We start from the raw sequence: 22,206 nt of genomic DNA, 5'->3' as shown, positions 1-22,206 counted from the left end.
CTGTCCACTCGTACGCTGATTACTTCACCTTTTACCTTTCCATCCACATCCCACACTGTCCGTCTCTGAGTTTACTTCAACAAACAAGGGATGAGACAATGGCACACTTAATTTCTGACTTGGCTAATATCTCTGATTGAGGCAAAAGTAATCTTCAAGTGTTTTCTTTATCAAAAACTTAGTTATGACATATTTCAATGTGTTTAAATCAACCACATGAGTATCTTCTAATTTTTAACAATACCCAACTTAATCCTTCATCATCTTTGAAGATACATGGGGTTTCGTTCACTCGAAATGTATCTTGGAAATATCATATTACCTCTCTTGTAAAATCTGCTTCCAAGAGATTAGGTATGCTATGCCGACTCCATGCCTTCTTTACCTCCGCACAATTTTTGACTTTATACACTGGTATTATTCGCCCCAGTGTAGAGTACAATTCTCATGTGTGAGGAGGCTCCCGACATACAGTACAGCTCTTCTCATCAAGGTCAAGTCAAAGGGTCGTCTTACTGGCCCCCAACAACCTCTATCTCTTCGCCGCACTGTTGCATCTTTATCTCTTTTTTATCGCTACTTCAATAGTCACTGCTCCTCTGAACTGCCTGCTTGCGTTCCTCCACCACAATGGGGGTCACACGGCACCCATTTAGCAGCAAACTCTCGTCGATTTTCTGTCCAGCTCTGTTGTGCGAGAGTTAACCATTACTCCTAGTCCTCCATTTAAGCAACAGGTCAGCTCTGGAACTGTCTTCCTCTGTCTGTATTTCATATAGGTAAGCACAACCAACTGCAGTCTTGTAAACGCAGTGTCCAGGCATCTCAAAATGAACAGATCTTGAACTTGGGTCTCTATTGTCTTGTTTTTGTTTTTTCTTGGACGCAACAATTTGGTTCCGTGTTCTTTGCACACACACACACACACATATATATATATATATATATATATATATATATATATATATATATATATATATATATATATATATATATATATATATATATATCATCTCATCAACCGTTTGAGTGTCCACTACAGGACCGGCCTATCGCTATCCCTACCGAAATGGAGACGATACAGCCAATGTATCTCTACCATGTGGCTTAGGCTGTCTGGTAGAGATTGTATGTACGGTGAGAAGTGCTTGTAATTGTAATTGTAGTGTTGTAGCGGCTTTGGATGTGTGTGTAGTCTGTGAACCAAGTGTAATCGGCCCGCTCAAGCCGACTGGGTGCAAGCATACTTTATAGTATGCAACACTTGTTCAACCACAGCACCCCTGATGGTCGCCAAGCAGTACGTGGCCAGAAGAATGCTCCTAAAGTTTATTACCCTGGCGGGGCGCGAACCCTTGTTCTTCAGTGTACGAAAACGCACAGTTTACCACTGTACCAGAGGCTCCATATATATATATAGATAGATAGATAGATAGATAGAGAGAGAGAGAATATAGATGGATAGATAGATAGTTAGAAATAGAGAAAGAGAGAGAGATACACAGTATAAATAGACAGATATAGATATACATACATATATATATATAGTATCTATCTATCTATATCTATATCTGTCTATCTACCTATCTATCTATCTATCTATCTATAGATAGATATATATATATATATATATATATATATTTATTTACTTACTTATTTATACTGTATATAATAGACCGGGTCAAAATATCCAAAAAACAAGTTAAAGTCCAGTTTTCTTTTTATAATAAAGGATAAAACTTGCTCCTATATAAAGGCAAGAGAGCTGCAAAATATTATATCAGTATCATGGCAGTAAGAGATGGCGGCCGGACACTTTATGCAGCCCTTAGCTAGCACACTGTGACCTTGCACTATCCAGAACTCACCACGAGGAGGTGGCTGCAAATGGAGTTCCACACCTCACCCATCCCATCCACCCTTCCATTAATCTGGGCCAGAACTTACTCTGCTTTGAAATCCTTCTTTGATTCGAATGCTGGCATAATTTTTCTTGATTTGAATATGTTTCTTATATGCCCATCTCAATTTCTGTAACCATAAACTTTTGCAGATGCTTCAGTCACCAGCTTTACTGTGCGTTCAACTGACTGAGTATGGCAAGGATACTTTGGACACAGTTTTTCCACAAGTTCCGGGCTTTTAACCAAACCATGTAGTTCAACATCAGTCAGATTCTTGAGGAGTGGTCATTCTGTAATATCCACCACATCCCAGATGATCATTTGAGTATAATGATCTGTCCCAAAATTTATCTCTTGTATTTTGAATTGTCTTCTTTCTTGTCTCGGGTTGTTTTTTGCTGCTAGAATTTTCTTCACAGCATCTCTCCTGATATCAGTATCTACATCAAATCCCATGCCCAAAAGCATGTTTTCCGAATGGGCATAGAAAGCATTTGTTTGAAGTGCATGGGTAGCAACCTTATATGCTCCCAAGCATTCATCTTTCATATATTGGATCTTGGTAACAGCATTGAATAGATGTTTTGGACCATTGACACATGAAGGATTTTTCTTAATCTCAAACCAGGTCAGAATGTATACAGTCATCAGATATTTGGCTAATGTTTTCAATGGTTCGAAAGGAAGAGGTACTGATCAATACAGTCTCAAAATTCTTGCACATGCTGTCAGCCATCTTGAATGTGCTAATGGGCCTGGTTCAACTGAAGAGAATGATGCAAGAAATTTTCCAGATGACCCTGCATACCATATAGTCAGAATATCTTTTTGATCCTTACTTAAACCTAACTCTGAATTGGTCTCATGAAACTTCTTATCATCTACTGGGATTGGTTCCAAATTTACCACGGGGAGGTTACTAACTGTTTCTCCTATTTTCTTCTAAATCTTTCCTTTGAATGCTGTGTTCCCTGAGGTTTCACTCTCCAGATTTTTAAATACATGCCGAAATGGATGCTGAAGTGTAACAAACATATAAGCCACTGCAAAGGATGGTTAAGAAAGGCTTCTGTCAATTTTATTGCTCTGCCCTTTGTCCCTGTGTTAACAGGTGTACCATCATACCCTATTGCAACAAGCGTCTCAGTCCTCAGCCCACAGTTCATCAAGCACTCAGAAATAGCAGCTGCTGTTCCCCCATCAGGAGTTACATGGTCAAGGTATTCAGAGCCTGGCACTTTAACTAATGAAATGTGATCCTCAAATGTGCATACATGGTGAATGGACAGATAACCATTTTCATCATCTCTCGCTTCCAGTGTTAATGTTCTGTCTTTTCTTCCATCAAAATACAGTGCTGTTATGTGTTACTTTTCTATATGCTGAAGTCTTTCTCTGCTTGATTTGCTGGCACATCTTACTTTTGACTTGTCTATAACCAAATCCTTGTTTTCGGGTGAAACAAGTCCAGCACCCACCAGAGCGGTGGCAATTGAAGCAGCACCTCTATCACTCACACCAAATCGATCAGCTTCTCTTGCAACCATTTCCTTTTTGATCTGAAAGGAACTCTCTTTCACTTACGGGCACCTTTCTTTTCTTTGAGCACTTACACTCTTCGAAGGATTTACATTTGCAACAGGAGATATCAAAAAGCTCCTTCTGCATATGAGTTTTATAGTTTTCAAGCTGTTTGTTGTAGCAGTCTTTCCCCTTGTTTTTCACTAGGGTCTTGTACTTAGAATGGTTGTCCAAAACCAGCTGTGAAATTCTTGTTAGGCGAACACAAGGAACTGAAGCTTTTTCTCAAAGACACTGAAGTTCTGATCCAAGATCCTTCGCTATATCCTTCGCTGACGCTTTTAATTTTTCTGTTTCATCAAAAAGTAATTGTCTTTCCACATCCCACTTCGTTGGAAGTTGTTTGTCACCAGTAGTTCTTAAAGTGCCAAAAATATCATGAATTAAGGCAGTCCGAGTAATGTGAGCAAGATTTGTAGTTCTCCTAGATATTTAGCTATTAAGCATTAATACCTGGAAATGAAAAAAATACTGAGAGCAAAGAATAGATGATAAAAAAAAACACGAAATACAAGGGCTGACCCTAAGACTTCAACAACGGCACTGATGCACCAGATTCAGCTAATGGCGAGATATTGACGAGCCAGGCACCACCTTTATATGAACACAGATTACACCAAAATTTTGCATGCATGATACTTTCGTTATGGATCAACTTTTCTTTGGTATTACAATTTAAAATTCAGAAGTTGGATTTTTCGACCCGGTCTGCTGTAATATACTGTACATACTGTATATATATATATATATATATATATATATATATATATATATATATATATATTGTGTGTGTGTGTGTGTGTGTGTGTGCGTGTGTGTGTGTGCGTGCGTGCGTGTGTGTGCGCGCGCGCGCGTTGAAATATCACTCTTCATTCGCCCCACATGGTCAGACTATCTCAAACACTCAGTTCTAGTATCTTTATGCATACATGCGGGGCTTTTCAAGGGAGTTGTGCGATTCTCCCAAGCCCTTTTCCATAGCGATTTATATGATATGTTAAACCTTGTGATCCTGTTGTTTAATCTATTTTAATACTTACAGTGTTGCATCATTAACACACACAAGAATATTAAGGCGAAATCGACTACGTAGATCGAGAAGAACGAATTGATACGGTCTCCTCGCTATTGAAACCTGGCTCTACGACTGGACAGGGCAACATGAATGGTGTGGCAATAGTGGTAGCGGTGTTGTTGGCTGTGCTGGGTCCTCTTGCTGATGCCCAGGCGGCCTGTGGAGGAACCTACCAGACGGAGAACGGAACAATCCAGAGTCCCGGGTATCCAGGGAAGTACCCTCACAATCAACGATGCGCCTACATCATTAAGGTTAGCACAACCAACTCTGTATCCATATTATACTGGTAAGCGCAGCCAACCCTGCATCCACTTTATATAGGTTAGCACCACCGACTCTGCATCCTCTTGAAATAGGTTAGTAGCCTACTCTATATCCACATCATAATATACAACCTACTCTGCATCCACATCATATAGGTTAGTACAACCAACTCTGCATCCACATCATATAGCATAGGTTAGTACAACCAACTCTGCATCCACATTATCTAGGTTAGTACAACAAATTCTGCATCCACATCATATACGTAAGCACAACCAACTCAGCATCCACATCATATAGGCTAGCACAACCAACTCAGCATCCACATCATATAGGTTACTACAATAAATTCTGTGCCTCCATCATAAAGGCTAGTATAAATAGTTTACATCTAAAGTATATAATACACGATGCTTATACATAACTAAGGTTGGCAATAGCAAGTAAGTCATACCAGCTTGACACTGACCTTCTGCAGGCTGCGTAACATTATCATATTCATATGTCTTAATTGAGTACCTAAAGAGTAGATCACTTAGTGTGTGGGCCATAATCAGACCCTTGAGGTATTTTTGTTTCATTTTTGTTGATATATACTTAAACTTATCGATGCCATCTTGTACTGGACGAGTTAATGAACGCAACATCGAACTCTTCCAGTTCGAAAAGTCTGTTTTAAAGTATGATGTATAATGCTTGGTGAAAGTGTGAGATAAATAATCCGTACCCGGACTGACGGTAACAACATCAGTGATATGTTTCCTTACCAAATTAATTTCCAGTCGTATACTGTCTGTCTATTAGTAATGTACTTCTGGTACATAATTGGCACCATACATATAAAAGAGGGCTTCCTCTCATTGTACTGAATAAATGATATGTAATGAACAATCAAACAATCCATCTAGCAGGTATAAAGAATGCCTTAAAGCATAATCAACAGGTTACGAGCATGTGTACTTTAATAAACGTCCAACAGTGCTTATCGGCCTCTCAGTGCGCATCCACATGTGTGCTGGAACAAGTGTTGGCAATATGGAAACAACGCAGTAACGAACAAGATGCAAACATGCTGGGAACAGCAGGGTCCAGATCGTGTTGACAGCATCAGGAAGTCTCAGTTGCCTCATAGGTACACACTTATCCCATCACCTCTGCTGCCTGCAGGTTTGATGCTGCGCAGTAAAATGTTTGCATACATCTATCCAAATACTGCAGCTTACATTTTTCCAAACATGTTGCCAGCTGTGTTGTAAATACATGTTCGAGTACACTTGTGGACGCGCCTTAACACACACACACACACACACACACACACACACACACACACACACACACACACACACGTTCGAGTACACTTGTGGACGCTCCCTAACACACACACATACAGGGAATGAGTGTTGCTTTATTTATATATATACTCTTACATTATAAATATCATCTACTCACTCGATGTAGTGCTGCTTTGGGTTTCTGCCCTTTCCTCTCCTCCATCCTTCCTCTTCTGTCTTTCCTACACCCTTTCCTCTTTCTTCAGTCTATGGACGACTTTACACTCCCTTTTCTGTCTTTCCTTCATTCTTTCCTCTTCCTTCTACCTATGGGTAACTCTAGACTGAGTGACAAGCCAAATGGTTTCCTGTACACCAGGAAACCATTTGCTATTCCTGGTGGTACCCATATAACGAAATTATGGCGCCTGGTGGTGCAGTGGTTAATTATGGTGCTCCAGTCGGATTGAGCCTGTGTAGGTTTTTATCCAAGGGGTGGTTGGGGTTTATTGCTCGCGTAATGCCACTCAGGGATAAGTGAGGCTGGTCACTCTCATCTAAAATGTCAGGACCAACTTGCCTAGCCCCGGGTTCCTATGCTTTTCGTGGGGTGACATAGGATTGGATGATGTATGGATGAACGGATATATATATATATATATATATATATATATATATATATATATATATATATATATATATATATATATATATATATATATATATATATATATATATAAAGAACAGAGGAAGGAAAAACAAATGAATAAAAAAATAATCCGTACACCAGGTTACTGGCATCTGCATTCATAAAATATCTGTAACAGTTAGACTTGGACAGCTGTAGGTTGATGTTTGAGGGGAAACAGCTCTGGGGAAGTGAGTTCCAGAGAGCTCCAATTCGGGGAATGAAAGAATTCTGATAGGCAGAAGTTCTGCAATATGGGTATGTGACACTCCAGTCATGAGCGCTACCAGATGCCAGTGTAGCACGAGAGAAGGCATGGAGAGTGGCACAATGGATGCAACTTTGAGCATTTGCCATAAAAATATCTGTAAAATAATGCAGGGGAGGGATTGAGCCGGTGAAGGTTTACATCCAAGTGGTGGTTGGGGTTTATTGCTCACACAATGCCACTTGAGTGAGTCTAGTAATGTCAGGACCCACTTCCCTAGCCCCGGGCTCCTACGCAGTTAATGGGGCAACGTAGGATTGGATGATGGATGGATGGCAACATTCCTTCTTACTTGTAGGGGAGGTAGTTTATTGATAATGGTTGGGTTATTAAATAATTCCAACAGCTTTGTTCTGAATTTTTCCTAGTTTTAGTGCAACCTCTCCACATCCATTCCACAAGGGTGAGCAATATTCAAGCTGAGAGCGCACATGACTCTTATAAATTATAGCTAACTGCTCGTCAGTGAAGAAGTTACGGACTCTATACAACGATCCAAGTTTCTCTGAGGCGATTTTAGCAAGTGATCTGACATGAGAGGTCCAGCTGAGGGCACTGTTAAGTGAAACACCGAGAATTTTCATATTTTTGGAGATGGGAATATTAGTAGAAATGAAAGTATTATTCGAATCTGGCAATATCTGTCTATTAGTAAATTGTATATATTTGGTTTCACTAGCATTAACTGAGACAAGGTTATTTCGTCCCCATTTACTGATCTTAGATAAGTCTTGATTTATGGAAAAGGATGTACTTAGTTGAGAGTTAGATATATTAGACTTTGTAAATGGGTGTTTAAGTGTGAATGAACTGTGAAGTGTTCAGTCATCTCCATATGAATGGATGGGATTGTGGGTGACAGATAAGAGATCATTAATATGAACCTGAAACAGGGTTGGAGCCAGAACTGATCACTTTGGTACCCTGGCATTGAGTGGAAATTGGAATATGCATCATCTACTTTTACTCTTATTTTGCTGTCGCTGAGACTTGAGGAAAGCAGAGGAACAAAAGACATTAGTTCATAGCAAGGGAGTTTGGACAACAGGGAACGATGCCACACTCGGTCGCAAGCTTTTAGAAATATCAAGGGCTACTGCATGAGTTTCTCCATGTTGGTCAATTGATTGATGGAATGGTATGAGTCAGGAAATTGAGTATGTCAATGGTGGATCTTTCGTGGCGAAAACCATATTGTCTGCCAATTATTACGTTGTTGGATTCAAGATGTTTAACTACACTATATGCATATTAACTAAAATTTCAAATACTTTACGAAGAGAAGATGTAACAGGTATTGGTCTGTAATAAGAGGGATCAGAGCAACTTCCTTTCTTTGAAATATATATGTTGGTGTAGACAGGCAGGATATTTTCTTGGAGCCAATCGAGGTTGAAAGCTATGGCAAATTCTCCTTTATTGATTTTCTTATGTACAGTTTCTATTTGCCGTACAATGTTCGATGATCTAGAAGTTTCTCCCTGAGTTTCTCTAAGGGCAATGACGTTTCGGAACTATCTTGTTCCATCTTCAGGCAGGACCTGATGGTTCTGTCATTGGTGGCTGCTTATATACAGTTCAGGTAAATCAATTGGAGACAGATGGGTAGAGCTGATCAGTTAAGTTAATCGCTCATTGGCTGCTTCGTTGGCTAAGCTTATGTGGCGTTTTGAGGATGGTAGGATTTGAAAGTCTCCGACTCGTGTGTTTATTGTAGCTTGTTTTATGATTATGTAGATTGCCTCTAGAAACAACAGACAGTGAGGGTCTTGTTCTCTGTCAATTATCTTGGTGTTCTTATTCAGGTCTTGTCGTGACAGGTGCGAGTTGTGTAGGGTGGCATAATGGTTCTTGATGGCTCCATTCTGTAGGTGACAGGTGAGTTGCCTAGGTGGTCCGGTCCGTGTCATTCCAATGTATGAGTGAGGTCCACACTCCTCGCTGTTGCAGTTATGCTGGTAAATGACATGGTCCTCCTGAAGGGGCGTCTTGGTCATGGCGGGTCGGTTACAAAGCAGAAGGTGGGCTGTTTTCCTTGTTTTATAGTAGATGGTGAGAGCAATGTGTTGTTCTGGGTCTAGGGTGTACATTTTTGTATACAATGTCCTTAATGATCTTCTCATCCATCTTATAGCCTGTAGAAATGTGATTTCTGTAGTACCTTATATTTTGATGTGTTTGCCTGTTATGGTTATAGTGCTACCCTTTGGGGAACTCCTGAAAAAACTTCAAGATCACCGGAAAAATCGTACAGTATGACAAATACATACCGTTCATAAAAAAGTCAGTAAGGGAGAATGTGCCATAGCTTTCTACCTCGTATGCCTCCAAAATATATATATATATATATATATATATATATATATATATATATATATATATATATATATATATATATATATATATATATATATATATATACAGTATATTGGGGTGATTCTTAAAAAAACAAAAATTGAAAGTTGAGTCTCCCAACCCCTGGTTCTAATGGAGACATGATATGACATGACAAATTTTTATCAAAATATAATTCAATTTTGGGGTCACGCAGTAGGGCTAAAGTTTCAGCATTTCCTAAATTTCTGATGAAATTTCAATAGAACTTCTGAACCATGCATTTTTAGGTATTGGATCACATAAGCAAAATTGTGAAAGAGCTCTCAATGCTTCTCGTGGCAAATTTTGGGATGGCATCAATTTGTGGTGTTTTCACTTTCCAGCCGCCAGGGTGGAGAGGGGTGGGGAACACCTTCTAGGCGTAACTCTGCAACTACTGTAGGCAATAAAGCGTGATTGGTTTCTTTTTTAAAGCTCTCATTGGATATTGTCATGCCTGTGTGTGAATAACTCTATCACAACTCAATTCACATACCAACTAAAATTTACTGAATATGTTAATCGGCTCGATTCAAGTGGGGGTCGTCTTCTTTGAATCAGGAAATCATAACCGATGTTCAGCAACAACTTACAATAGGAACTGTAGTTGTTGCTCATTGTGCGTGATCTTGCCATCGCACTCCCTGACCGTAGCTACAGCCTGTCTCTGCACTGTCGTTCGTCACAAGAAATTCAGCAGCAATCTCCTGTGCCATAACGAAATCGTCAATGCTGGGCCAGAACTCTGGATCTTCTCCTATACTTATTATTATTTTTTTTTTATCGAGGCGAAGATGCACTTGACAGGTTGGTGATGATTGGCTGAATGCAACATATATCTGAGGGAGAAATTTGAGTTAGTAAATAAGTTTCGATTCACAGTACCTGGTATTTTACATGAAATACAACGATGTTATTTGGACGTGCTGCATTCAGCCAATCATCACCAGCTTGCCAAGTGCCTCTTCGCCTCGATTTAATAAAACCGAGAATAGGTATGATATCCTGATTCGCATCTTATATAAGAATTCGTGGGACGCTTGAGTTGCGAGATCTCCAAGAGTAAATTTTCCCTGCGTTTGAGAGAGTCATTGCTGTCCTGTTTGGTCTTCATGCCCATGACGATTGGATGCCTTTTTATTTTTCAACGGATGATTTACGATCGAAAAGCGCCAGAGGGATCAGGTCTTTAAACAGGTACCAAAGATGAATCTCCAGTTTCACCTCCAGTTTCCCCGGTGATCTTGTTTGGGTATGCACGAGCCTTTTCAAGAAGATGGAGGTCCTTATGGCACACGCACGGTGTTCAGCACAATAAACCATGTCCTCATGTAGACCCTGTCACCAAAGAGTGTCAGCTCCCTCAAGCCTTCCTTCTCCTTCTTGGTGAGGTGAAACTGGTTATGAAAGAGCCAGACTTTTGATAGAACGGATGACTTTCGACATCCATCAGGCATGATGCATGGGATCTGGAGTTTTAAAGTTAAGTTTCTTCTCCTCAATCTCTTGGATGTCAAGAAACGGGAGGGCGAGTTCCAGAAACTCCCTGTAATTGTCCCAGACTGTTCCCTTCCTAAGTGTACTAAGAGAAAAGTCTATCAGCTCCTCTTTCCCCCCCCCCCCTCTAGGATATTATAACTACCACTAGCTTCATATTTTGGATCATTGATGTTTGACCAAAAATTAGGGAACCACTTGAACAGTAGAACTTTAGAGCCAGAAGTGGCAATGAAGTATGCTCAAAAGGCGACTTCATATACCACTTCAATGATATGGTGCTTGCATGGAAAGTAAAACAAGTCTTTCTCGAGTTTCTGCTCGAGAAGCACACAGACTTCAGTTCGATGTCTGATGTTAGAAGCTGTAATGTCGAAACATATTCTGACCCCTTGATGTGCAATTCTCCATCGATCTAGCTCAGCTATGATACTGTAGCTGCAGCCAGGGCCTCTCCAGTCCCAGCTGGAATCTTGGAAACACCGAGTAACTGGACAGTGTCCTTGTTCGAGATGAGTATGGGCAATTGGTCCACGGTTTCATGGCCTGTGAAGTCATCAAGCAGCTTACCATCAAAGTGAACGACAAACGGGCTTTTAAGGGAAAAACTCTCCTTGATTGTGAGAGCAGCCACCAACCAATGTCTCTCTCTGAACTGCTTGACACAGGACCAGTTGATGTCGTACTCAGAAACGTCGTGGCCGAGGCTTTTGACCGTCTCTGCAAGGATGTATGGGGCATTGCCATCACTGACCTTCATTCTGTCAAGTGCAGCAGCAAAATCAGGGCTCATGACATACTCTGATGCACGCAGTCGATTGGAAGGCACTGTGCTTGTACTGGACTCACCAGCATTCTCAGCTTCACTAGTGCATTCAGTACTGGAGGAAGAGGACTCCAGTTGGCCTGTAGTGGTCGCCTCAGTTGCCCAACGAGAGACGCATTCTCTGTACTTTTTATACTTCAATCTCCCCTGAAAGGTAGGCTGCTCCCATTGAGCCAAAGTGTGGTCGACGCCTGCCATGGACCCTCTGCATCCTGGTTCACGCTGGGCATTGGGGAATTCCTTGTCCTCAGGAATGCTCATGAGGTTGAGAGCACTATCATGGGCGATGTTGAACAGCTTCTTCATGGAGAGTCTGAAGTTCTCTTCATTTTTCAGCTGTTGTCTGCCTTGCCTCTTGGAGCTCTTCTTTAGGTTTTACCACTTTGCTTAGAGCTTCCTCAATTTCTTCACTGAATGGACTGTCCTCTTCACGGAGATATGGGCACGTTCGTAAAATTCTTCGGCTTGAATCACAACTTGCCGGACAGCTTCTGACACAGGCATCGTTTGGCTCAGATGGAGATGGAGGAAAGTAGAGAGAACTCCATTGAGGGCAGTTTAGCACCAAGCAGCTTATCTAGCACTCCAACATGTATGGAGGTTTCCTAGGGCGTTTCACGATCATAGGGTGGTTTTTCACACTGGACTTGGATGAGCACACATTTATTTGTTTCTGTTTGGAAAGAAAAGTAAACAGACGAAGTCTCTTTTTATTACAGTGAAAATAAGTCACCCTGTAGATGGTGTCTTGTTTTACATTAAAGGCTCACGAAGGCAACTACGAAATTAACCCAGGAAAATGAAAACATTTTCTGACAAAACGACCAAGATTCGATTCTAGGACAACATCCGCTCCAGGCACAATAACCCCCGTGGACTAAATCCCCCAGACACTATCCACCTGGACAATCCCTATATGTACTGTATATATATATATATATATATATATATATGTACAAGTACAGTGGGCTCGCACAGTGCGAGAGTGATTGGGCGGTCCTGGTCCTCGTGCAGTGTGAAATTGCTCACTGGGAATACATAATTTTATGGGAAATATAACATATGGGTGGTACCCCCTCATACCTGGACATTTTTTGGCCCTTAGAGACATAATGAAGGTCAGTTTTTCAGACATTGTACTACAGATATAGCTACAATAACAAAAATATGGGCAGTTACCTTAACAACAGTAGACAACAGGCTTGATGAAATTAAATAACAGGGGTTCCAAGGTGCAGCAACACACTTAGAGTGCCCCCACCGCCACCCTGACCGCACCACGCTTGTTTAATGGTTGCCAATGTTGTATTATTCCAGGCTTTGACGAAGAAATTTACGGCCTGTCGAATGTTACATTTCTTCCAGAATTCAGTAACAGTCATTATGGTGGGCATTGGAGGTATGCCAGGTGAATCAGGTGAGTCAGGTGGGACTGTGGAGGTGGAGGGGGAGGCGGCTGGTGAGTCAGGTGGGTTGTGGAGGAGGAGGGGACGGTGGCGGGTGAGTCAGGGGAGGTGGTGAGGGAAGGATCCTCCCTCTCCTCCTCGCTACTGCTCACATTTTCGGCAATTTCCTTCATCTCTTCTTGCTACTCTGTATCATTCCTCATCTTGTTATGGACGTATTGGCAGTATAACAACTTGATATTCGCGAAATAACCATCATTATTTATAGAAACTGGGTATCTATTCTAACTTACTGTTATTGTCGAAAACATTATTGTCGAAGTTGTTATTGGCGAGATTTTACTGTAGACTCCTCTTGAGCACCTTCCCCAAGAGCCTCTAAGTCACTACTGGCGCATTGTGTGGGGGTGGGGGTCGTGTTCTAGTGGAAAATGGCGTTTTTGAGCCACTCCTTGCCTCTACCTTGCGTTTTGTGAGGTAAACTCACGTAGTCAAGCTTTTTGGTTTTGGTTTTTGGTCACTGTACACAATGCAATTCTCACACTCTGAGCTCGCGCGGTAGGTGAGCTCACTGTATATACTTACAGTAATCCCTCCACTATCCGATGTAATAGAGCCAAAGGCATGTCTGGAAAATGGTCCCGTCTAGAAAGTGGGCCCTAGCCTCCTGGACTTGTACTTATGGACCCTAACCCAGCCTGACTCAGAAAAACACCTATACAACTCCCTACTGGACATGCATAGCACCTTTTTAAACCTATTTAAGACCCTTTTCACACCAATAATGGATATGAAGCATGAAATAAATGAAAAGGAACCAAAGAATGAGGAATTAGAATTGACTGTACCTCAGCCAGGGTATTTACAGTACGTCTGTGGCCGCCTTCTCAAAGGCTTTGGCAGTGGTGAAAATGCTCTTGAAGCACGAACAGTAAACCAGTGGTGTGCTGCACTTAATTCTATGCACTGTGAGTTATAACTGTTTAACACTGCACATTGTTCTTAACTGCACCACGCCAGTTTCAACTGCCAATTTGCACTCCACGGTTAATTCTTTGCACTCTAAATTCTAATTTCTTAACACTGCACAACACTGTGAATTCCCGTGTGGTCTAGTGGCGAGGTATTGCAGTTTATTCACTGTTTATTCACAAAAATAGAGCACGTGTGGCATCAACAACGATAAGCATCTACTCGCAATAGAAGTTAGGCAGTAACTGTTGGAAGTGTTGATGACGGAAAAGCAGAGTTGCCAGATCACAACAGCCACATTACCAAACCCCTCAATTCTCATTACCAAATTTAACTCTTCATTACCAAATTCGTAAAGCTAGCATTTATTCTTCACTAATTATATTTACAAATGGAAATACATGTAATCACTCTTCTTATAATTAACAGCATGTTGATTATTTTCACACTATGTAGGTTAGCAAATTAATCAGAGAGAACAAACAATCCACCATCTCCATCCTGTGTATCCTCATACGTGTGAATAATCTGTTTGGTAATGCAATATTCTGATTCATTACCAAACAAATTTTTCATTAACAAATTGGCCCACATTTGGTAATGAAAAATACCAAATGGCAACCCTGACAGGGGAGGGGGGAGGGGGGAGGAAGGAAAGGGTGAAGGGGCCGTGGTGTAAACAGCTGTTCAGTTCCGTGTGGCAATTTTAAATTACGGATGGGAAAAAATTCGGATTTAGGGGGAATTTTTTCTTTTTTTGGCCATTTTGGGTTCCGAAGGTCGAGGCCCACAATGTCCAGTAAGTGGGGTGTCCAGAAAGTGGGTGTCCGGATAGTATAGGGATTACTGTATACATACATACATATATATATATATATATATACTGTATATATATATATATATATATATATATATATATATATATATATATATATATATATATATATATATATATATATTGTTACATAGCCTATGATTTCATCATCCTTTGTGTAATTTTAACGCACAGTATGCTGCATGTTTGATCACGAGCGTGTTCTTCCTCAGTCCCCCCCCTTCTACCGTTATAGTAGAGTAAGTCGTCCTTTCTGTTGTTCAGAGCGGGATTGTCAACTCTTTGTCCCCATGGCTTCATTTGCGCATCCTTCTTACAAGTTGTATCAAGCTCTGCTGGCCCCTACATAATGAGCTCAGTCTCTACATTAATTGCCACTTGGATCTACTCCTCATTTTGCTCACATCTCTGTCCTCCCCTGTACAGTTATTATTATTGTGAGTGCTCAGAAAGTCTCCAACCATCTAGCAGCTGTGTAATTTGAGTATGAGTGTTATTGCATTTTGTTCTTGTGCTGTATAGTATAAGGTGTTAATTTGTAGGCCTAGTAAGGTTCTTTTGTGATTAATGCAAAGATTCATGTCAGCCAATTGTTAATACAGTAATAGTTTGTATCTGTAATAATTTATCTTGCATTAACTGAGCATTACCCAGTGTATTTTAATTTTATCAGGGCTGACTTAGATAAATTTACTCTTGCTAATTTCGTGTTAATAGAGGCTATTTGCAGTTAACCATATATTTAATTGTTTTTGCCATTACATTATCCTTATGAGTCCTGAATGTTTTGTTGTTAGTTTGAGCATTAAACTTTAACTTGTAATTTTACCTAACTCTTTTGTTTTGAACCTGGAACTTTACGGGACAGTAGTGATTTTTAGTATCCTCACTTGGAGTGTACATTATCTTCCTCTGTTCCGTAACAATATATATATACATATATATATATATATATATATATATATATATATATATATATATATATATATATATATATTGCCAGACGCCTCAATCCCGTTTGGGGTGGCCATAAACAAATCGCCTCCAAGTCGCCCTGTCCCCCGCCATTTCACTGCCCTGCTCCCAACTCACACCCCCTTCTCTCATATACCTCTTCACACCATCCCTCCATCTCATCCTCGGCCTCCCCCTCCCTCTTCCCCCCTCCATCTCATCCTCGGCCTCCCCCTCCCTATTCCCCCCTCCACCTCACTCACATACACTCTCTTCGTCAGTCTTTCACCCTCCATTCTCTCCACATGGCCAAACCACCTCAGTGTGTTCCTCATAACGCTTCCTATCACATCCACATCCACACCACAACGCTCCTTTATATCCTCATTCGTCAGCCTGTCTCTCCTTGTGACTCCACTGGCTCCTCTTAAATAACTCATATATATATATATATATATATATATATATATATATATATATATATATATATATATATATATATATATATATATATATATATATAGGTAATCTCTGTAATATCTGGATGCCCAATTCCCGGACACCCCAGTTTAAGGATATTTTTGGCCCGGGACGTGGTAACCCCAAGATTGCCCCCAAAACGTAAAAAATTTTAAAATCTGAACTTTTTTCACCCGTAATTTGAACTTGGCACGGCGCAGACCAGCTGTGTTTGGCCGCATAGTTCCGACGACGTCCGGCAGGGGGATGCTGCTTCCTCCCCATTTCCTGCCTGTCCTTCATCATGAGTGCACCCTCATCACCATGGCCGCCTATGTACTCACTTTTGTGGTGGTTCCCTACCTGTTGCAGGCTCTGCTGTTTCTCTCGTGTCTCTTCTTCGTGTGTGTGTAATGATGGCCCTGCCACCTGAGAAGAGGAAACGAGTGGTTCTGACTCTGGAGAAGAAGAGGGAGATATTGGACAAGGTGGATGCAGGTTGGTTAACGTCACGCATCCTCCGTGAATTCAACCTGGCCCACTGTACATTGTTCTTTATCAAGAAATCCCGCAACAAGCTTGCCCAGTACGTGGCTGACTTCGCATCGAAGACCAAATGCAACGTGGAGAGGAAGGTTATGCACCCTCCCAGGTTTACAGAAATCGACCACCCCACGCTGATTTGGTATCGTCAACAATGTGCTGCTGGTGTGCTGGTATGTGGTACAGAGCTGAAGGCTGCTGCTGAGAAGTTCGCAAGGCTCCACGAAGCCCCAGACTTCGAAGCATCTGAGGGTTGGCTCTTTGCTTTCAAGTTACAGCATGGACTTACCAACTGTAAGGCCCATGGTGGAGCTCTGGACACCAACGAGGATGGAGTAGAGGAGTTTCGGCAGAAGATGAAGGGCTTGATCGACAGGGAGGGCCTCACTCTTGGTCAAGTCTGCAATGCTGATGAAAATGGTCTATTCTATTGCTTGCTGCCAACAAACACTCTAGCTGAGGAGATGGAGAAGCGTGTACCTGGTCGCAAGCTTTGCAAGCAACGGATATCTGCTTTGTGTTGTGCCGATGCTAACGGCTTGCACCGGCTCAAGTCTTTTACTGTTGGCTGTGCAAAGCAGCCTTGGTGTCTTTGTGGGGTGATGGATGTCCTTCCTGTCGTGTGGTACCATTCTGTGAAGGCTTGGTTCACAGCCAAGATCTTCAAAGACTGGTTTCACCAGCACTTCATCAAGGAAGTCATCCATCACCAGACGAAGGCACTGGGAATCCCGTGTGACTGGGTAAAGGCCCTCCTTCTTCTGGACAATGCACCTGCACATCTGTCCAACAAGGGGTTGGTGGCTGAGAATGGCTGCATTAGGTGCATGTTTTTTGCACCTAATATGACTGCTTTCATCCAACCAATGGGCCAAGGAGTGATCGTGTCAACGAAGAGGATGTACTGTTGGATGTTCCTGGACGAGGTGATGGTTGTTCTTGAGGACAAGGACGAGCGCAGGGAAGGACAGGACACGTGAGGTCAGCAGACTTTGGAAAACCTTTGCTATTACAACATCAAGTCTGCCATCTACAACTGGGCCAGTACATGGAAGGAAGTCTCTGTCAAGACTCTGGAAAATGGTTGGTCTTGTCTGCTTCTCGGAACCGATGTGGTGCATAATTTTCTAGGTTTTGACGTAGATGATTTCCATGCACGTCTTCGTGCAGCTGACGACGATGTTCATGTGTACGAAGTGGGTGAGTGGTTGGATGACGATGAGGGCGATCCTGGGTATCAGATTATGTCTGCTATCAAGATCGCATCGTCAGTTGCAGGTACAAGTACCCAGCTTGAAATTTCCGATGAGGAAAGCGACAATGATGTGGACTCCTCTCAGCGTGCCACTACTCCAGCCATTCCCAAGCTGAGCGCACTCCAGGAGCACGTCAAGTTCGTTCTCGACTACGTTGAACACTCGGATGCGACAGGGAGATGGGGCCCTTGGGACTTGTGGAGGAAGTGCACACTTTCAGGCAGCACATCATCAATTGCCAGAATTGTCGTTCCTTGCGTCAATCAATCATTGTCAATTTTTTCAGGCCCATTACCCCCACTGTGCCCAGCCCTGCCTCCACACCACTGCCTTCCCAAGATAGGCCTTCAACCTGAGAGCCACAGCCCAGCACATCAGCCACGGTGGAGTTGCCACTGGACATGAGTTTGCACCCCTCTTCAGAGTCATCTGCAGTGGGTAGTCCATCACCACGTCCCAGCGACGCGTCCCTAGGCCACCTGCCTCACCTACTCTCGGACTCTGACAGTGAATAAACAGCAAGAACTCGCCACTAGACCACACAGGAATTTACAGTGTTGTGCTGAGTGTTAAGATGTTAGAATTCAGAGTGCAGCACTGGTTACATGAAAGTACAGTACACTAGAGCACAAGTAAAAAAAGAATGTGCAGTGTTAAGAAATTAGAATTCAGAATGCAAAGACCTAAGTGCAGAGTGCAACACTGATTACAGGAAAGTGCAGTACAATAGAGCACAAGTGAGAAAAGAATGAGTGTTAAGAATTTGAATTCAGAGTGCAAATGACTAAGTGCAGTTCAAGACTTGATTACTGTAGGTGTATCAGGTGCACCTTTTTACTGTCAGAGTCTGAGAGGGGGCGGGTTATTTATTGAGATGGCCACGGACTTGTAACTACCCAGAATGTTTAACCCAAGGCGTCCCGACGACATATGAATACATTGCCACGTTTTTATCACGGTGACACCCTACAACGTGTCCATATGTTTTGCAAGTATAAGGTACATCATTTGCACATTTTTCAAGTTTCATGGGTGATTTTTGGTAGACATATGTGGGAGATGTTCCTCTACCCAACGCCAGGTGGGGATAAAGCCCAGGCCCCACCTGACCCTCCCTCCCCCCTGCACACCATTTTCTCGGCAACTCACCTGTTAGCAGTGACCTGGCCAGTAAAGACATGTTTCACCACAGTCTCTCAATGACGAAATTCAAGGCAAAAGTGATTCCTTAGGTGGAGGACAAAGGAAGAAACAAGCCAGAGGAAGAAACAAGCAGAAGTGATAAGGTGGTAATGTCATAAATGAAGGTGCCATATGTTGAAGTGTTTGGTGAGTGAGCAACTCTTATATCGCCTGTATTATTGTGTGAAAACCAATGTGCTCTTGTAATACGTATAAATTCGTACCAAATAAATAAATATTTACATATAATGAGTGGTTTGGAATAGATACCCCTCCCAAGAAAATGTCTTCTCTGAAGCCTGGCATAAGAGAACATGGTTTCAAGGTGGGGGTACTGTTACCTGTATTGGTATTTCTAAACTCAGCTGAGCACTTTCTCTCTGAATATTCCATGTTTCTCATAAAAAGTAGAGATTTTAGCAAAAAAAAAAAAAAAAAACTTTTCGAAAATCTGCCGGGACTGGGGGGGGTTCATTGGTGAAAAATTTACTGGGATGTGGCGGGTTAGTAGTGAAATGTATTTTCCATACTCACCTCTAAAACCTCATTCTCTGGTTCCTTTGCATTTATTTCACTCTTTTATGTCCTTAATTGGTGTGAACAGGGTCTAAAATAGGTGCTATGCATGTCCGTTAAGGAGTTACGTACCGGTAGGTGATTTTCTAAGTTAGGCTGGGTTAGGGTCCATAAGTACCAGTCCAGGAGGCAAGGACCCAGTATCTTGACAGGCCCAAAATCTGGACATGCTTTTAGCTGCATTACATCGGATATTGGAAGGATTACTATATATATATATATATATATATATATATATATATATATATATATATATATATATATATATAAATCATCATCATCAGCTGTTTGAGTATCCACTGCAGGACCGGCCTATCCCGACCAAAGTCGGGATGATACAGCCAATGTATCTCTACCAAGTGGCTTAGGCTGTCTAGTAGAGATTGTATGTAGGATGAGAAGTGCTTGTTAGTGTAACTGTAGTGTTGGAGTGGCTTTGGATGTGTGTGTAGTCTCTGAACCAAGTGTAATCGGCCCGTACAAGCTGACTGGGTGCAAGCATACTTTTATAGTAAGCGACACTGGTTCAACCACAGCACCCCTGGTGTCTGCCAATGCAGTACGTGGCCGGGTGAACACTCCCAAAGTTTATTACTCTGGCGGGGCGCGAACCCTGGCTCACCCGTGTATGAAACACACACTCTACCACTGTACCACAGAGGCTCACATATATATATTATATATATATATATATATATATATATATATATATATATATATATATATATATATATATATATATTATATATATATATATATATATATATATATAAACAGTATATACATACATACACATATTTATACCTATTCTAAAGTAAATTAACCTATCTCAGCTTATCTATATTAGCTGCTCAATGTAACCAGTAGAGGCATGGAGCTAGAGTACAGAAAAATGGGGTAAAATTTGCCCTCGGGGGTTATTATGCATGAGGGGATATTGTCCAAGGGAGTTTTGTCCTCGGGGGATATTGTGTATGGGGGGATATTGTCTCCAGGGAATACTGTCCTGACATCCCAAGACTCAAAGCAGGACACATGATCAATAGACATATACGGACTTCCCTAGTTGAGGAAACCTCCTTCCAGTGGTTGAGAGGACCAGCTGTCTCTCCTCCTTGTTCCTCGTAAGCTTCTCCTTAAAATCAGTTGCCATCTCGACCCCACATTCAGTGCAGTCGTTGACTACGCTGACTGCCATGACCCAGGCACGGTGCTCCTCGATGTCCTTGAGCTCCCAGGGAACTTCTATCTTCGAATATTTGATAAAGTTTTGTGTTTGGATTGTGACGAAATCAGTAATCTTCAACCCCGTGGAGTCATACAACACTCGGCAATCCACCTTCCTCGTCCTCACCTGTCAAGGAGGCTTCTTGTGAACGTTGAGGAGCATCTGAGCTTTTTTGTCTTCAGACATGAGGTTCGAGAAAAACCAAAAGCCGGTGAGATCCTCAATCAGGTACACCAGCCATGGTTCTGAAGTTTTCTGAGTGCTGTGCCGTCCATTCCTCGTTGACCTGATTCTTGTAGATCTGTAGTGTCTTGAGGAAAGCCAGATCATTTGCAGGTACATCGATTCCAACTGTCGACGAGTACCAAGCCGGAAGGTACAGCTGCGATCAAAAGAAAGGACCCAGGCCTTCAATGCCGTGGCCAGGAAACCAACAATAGTCTGGTGTTCGGACACAGCTTCAAACCTCCCCTTCTCCTCTCACACTACCACCACCTCCCCTGTTTGAGAGGTAGCTCACTCCTTTGTTTGGCAGCTTGAAGAACGTACACGCACGCACGCGCACGCACGCACGCACAACCACACACACACACACACACACACACACACACACACACACACACACACACACACACACACACACACACACACACAGTATGTTCATGGGTGCGTGCGTGAGTGTGTGCTTCGCGTTTGCGTGTGCAGGCATGCGCGCGCGCGCGTGTGCGTGCGTGTTTGTGTGTGTGTGTGTGTGTGTGTGTGTGTGTGTGTGTGTGTTTGTCTATGTCTGTCTGTCTGTCTGTCTGTGCGTGTTTGTGTGTGTTGTGTGTAAGTGTGTATGTGTGTGTGTGTGTGTGTGTGTGTGTGTGTGTGTGTGTGTGTGTGTGTGTGTGTGTGTGCAAAGCAGTGCGCTCAAAGCACGAGGCTGGGATGGCGTTTGTTAACGTTTTTGTTCTACTGTCAATGTCATAAGTATTAATTTCTTGCAGCAGCGTGTTGATAATTAAGTATTATATACTTTTTACATACCCTTCTGTTTTAT

General features: G+C 42.0%; 1 protein-coding gene across 1 annotated transcript in view; it reads left to right on the top strand.

Annotated features, from left to right (window-relative positions):
* Window positions 1-4,646: 4,646 nt before the first annotated feature.
* The window catches only part of LOC145415395 (uncharacterized), a 45,720-nt gene continuing 28,160 nt past the window's right edge, over window positions 4,647-22,206 (top strand). The window contains exon 1 of the mRNA XM_080284679.1: window positions 4,647-4,814. Coding sequence (XP_080140805.1) covers window positions 4,647-4,814 — 168 coding nt within the window. The remainder of the gene's footprint in view (window positions 4,815-22,206) is intronic.

Source organism: Coenobita brevimanus, chromosome 102 (genome assembly GCF_032717465.1).
Source record: "Coenobita brevimanus isolate Jiangsu-jjx chromosome 102, ASM3271746v2, whole genome shotgun sequence".
NCBI classification, from domain to species: Eukaryota; Metazoa; Arthropoda; class Malacostraca; order Decapoda; family Coenobitidae; genus Coenobita; species Coenobita brevimanus.
This window is presented reverse-complemented; position numbering and strand designations above follow the sequence as displayed.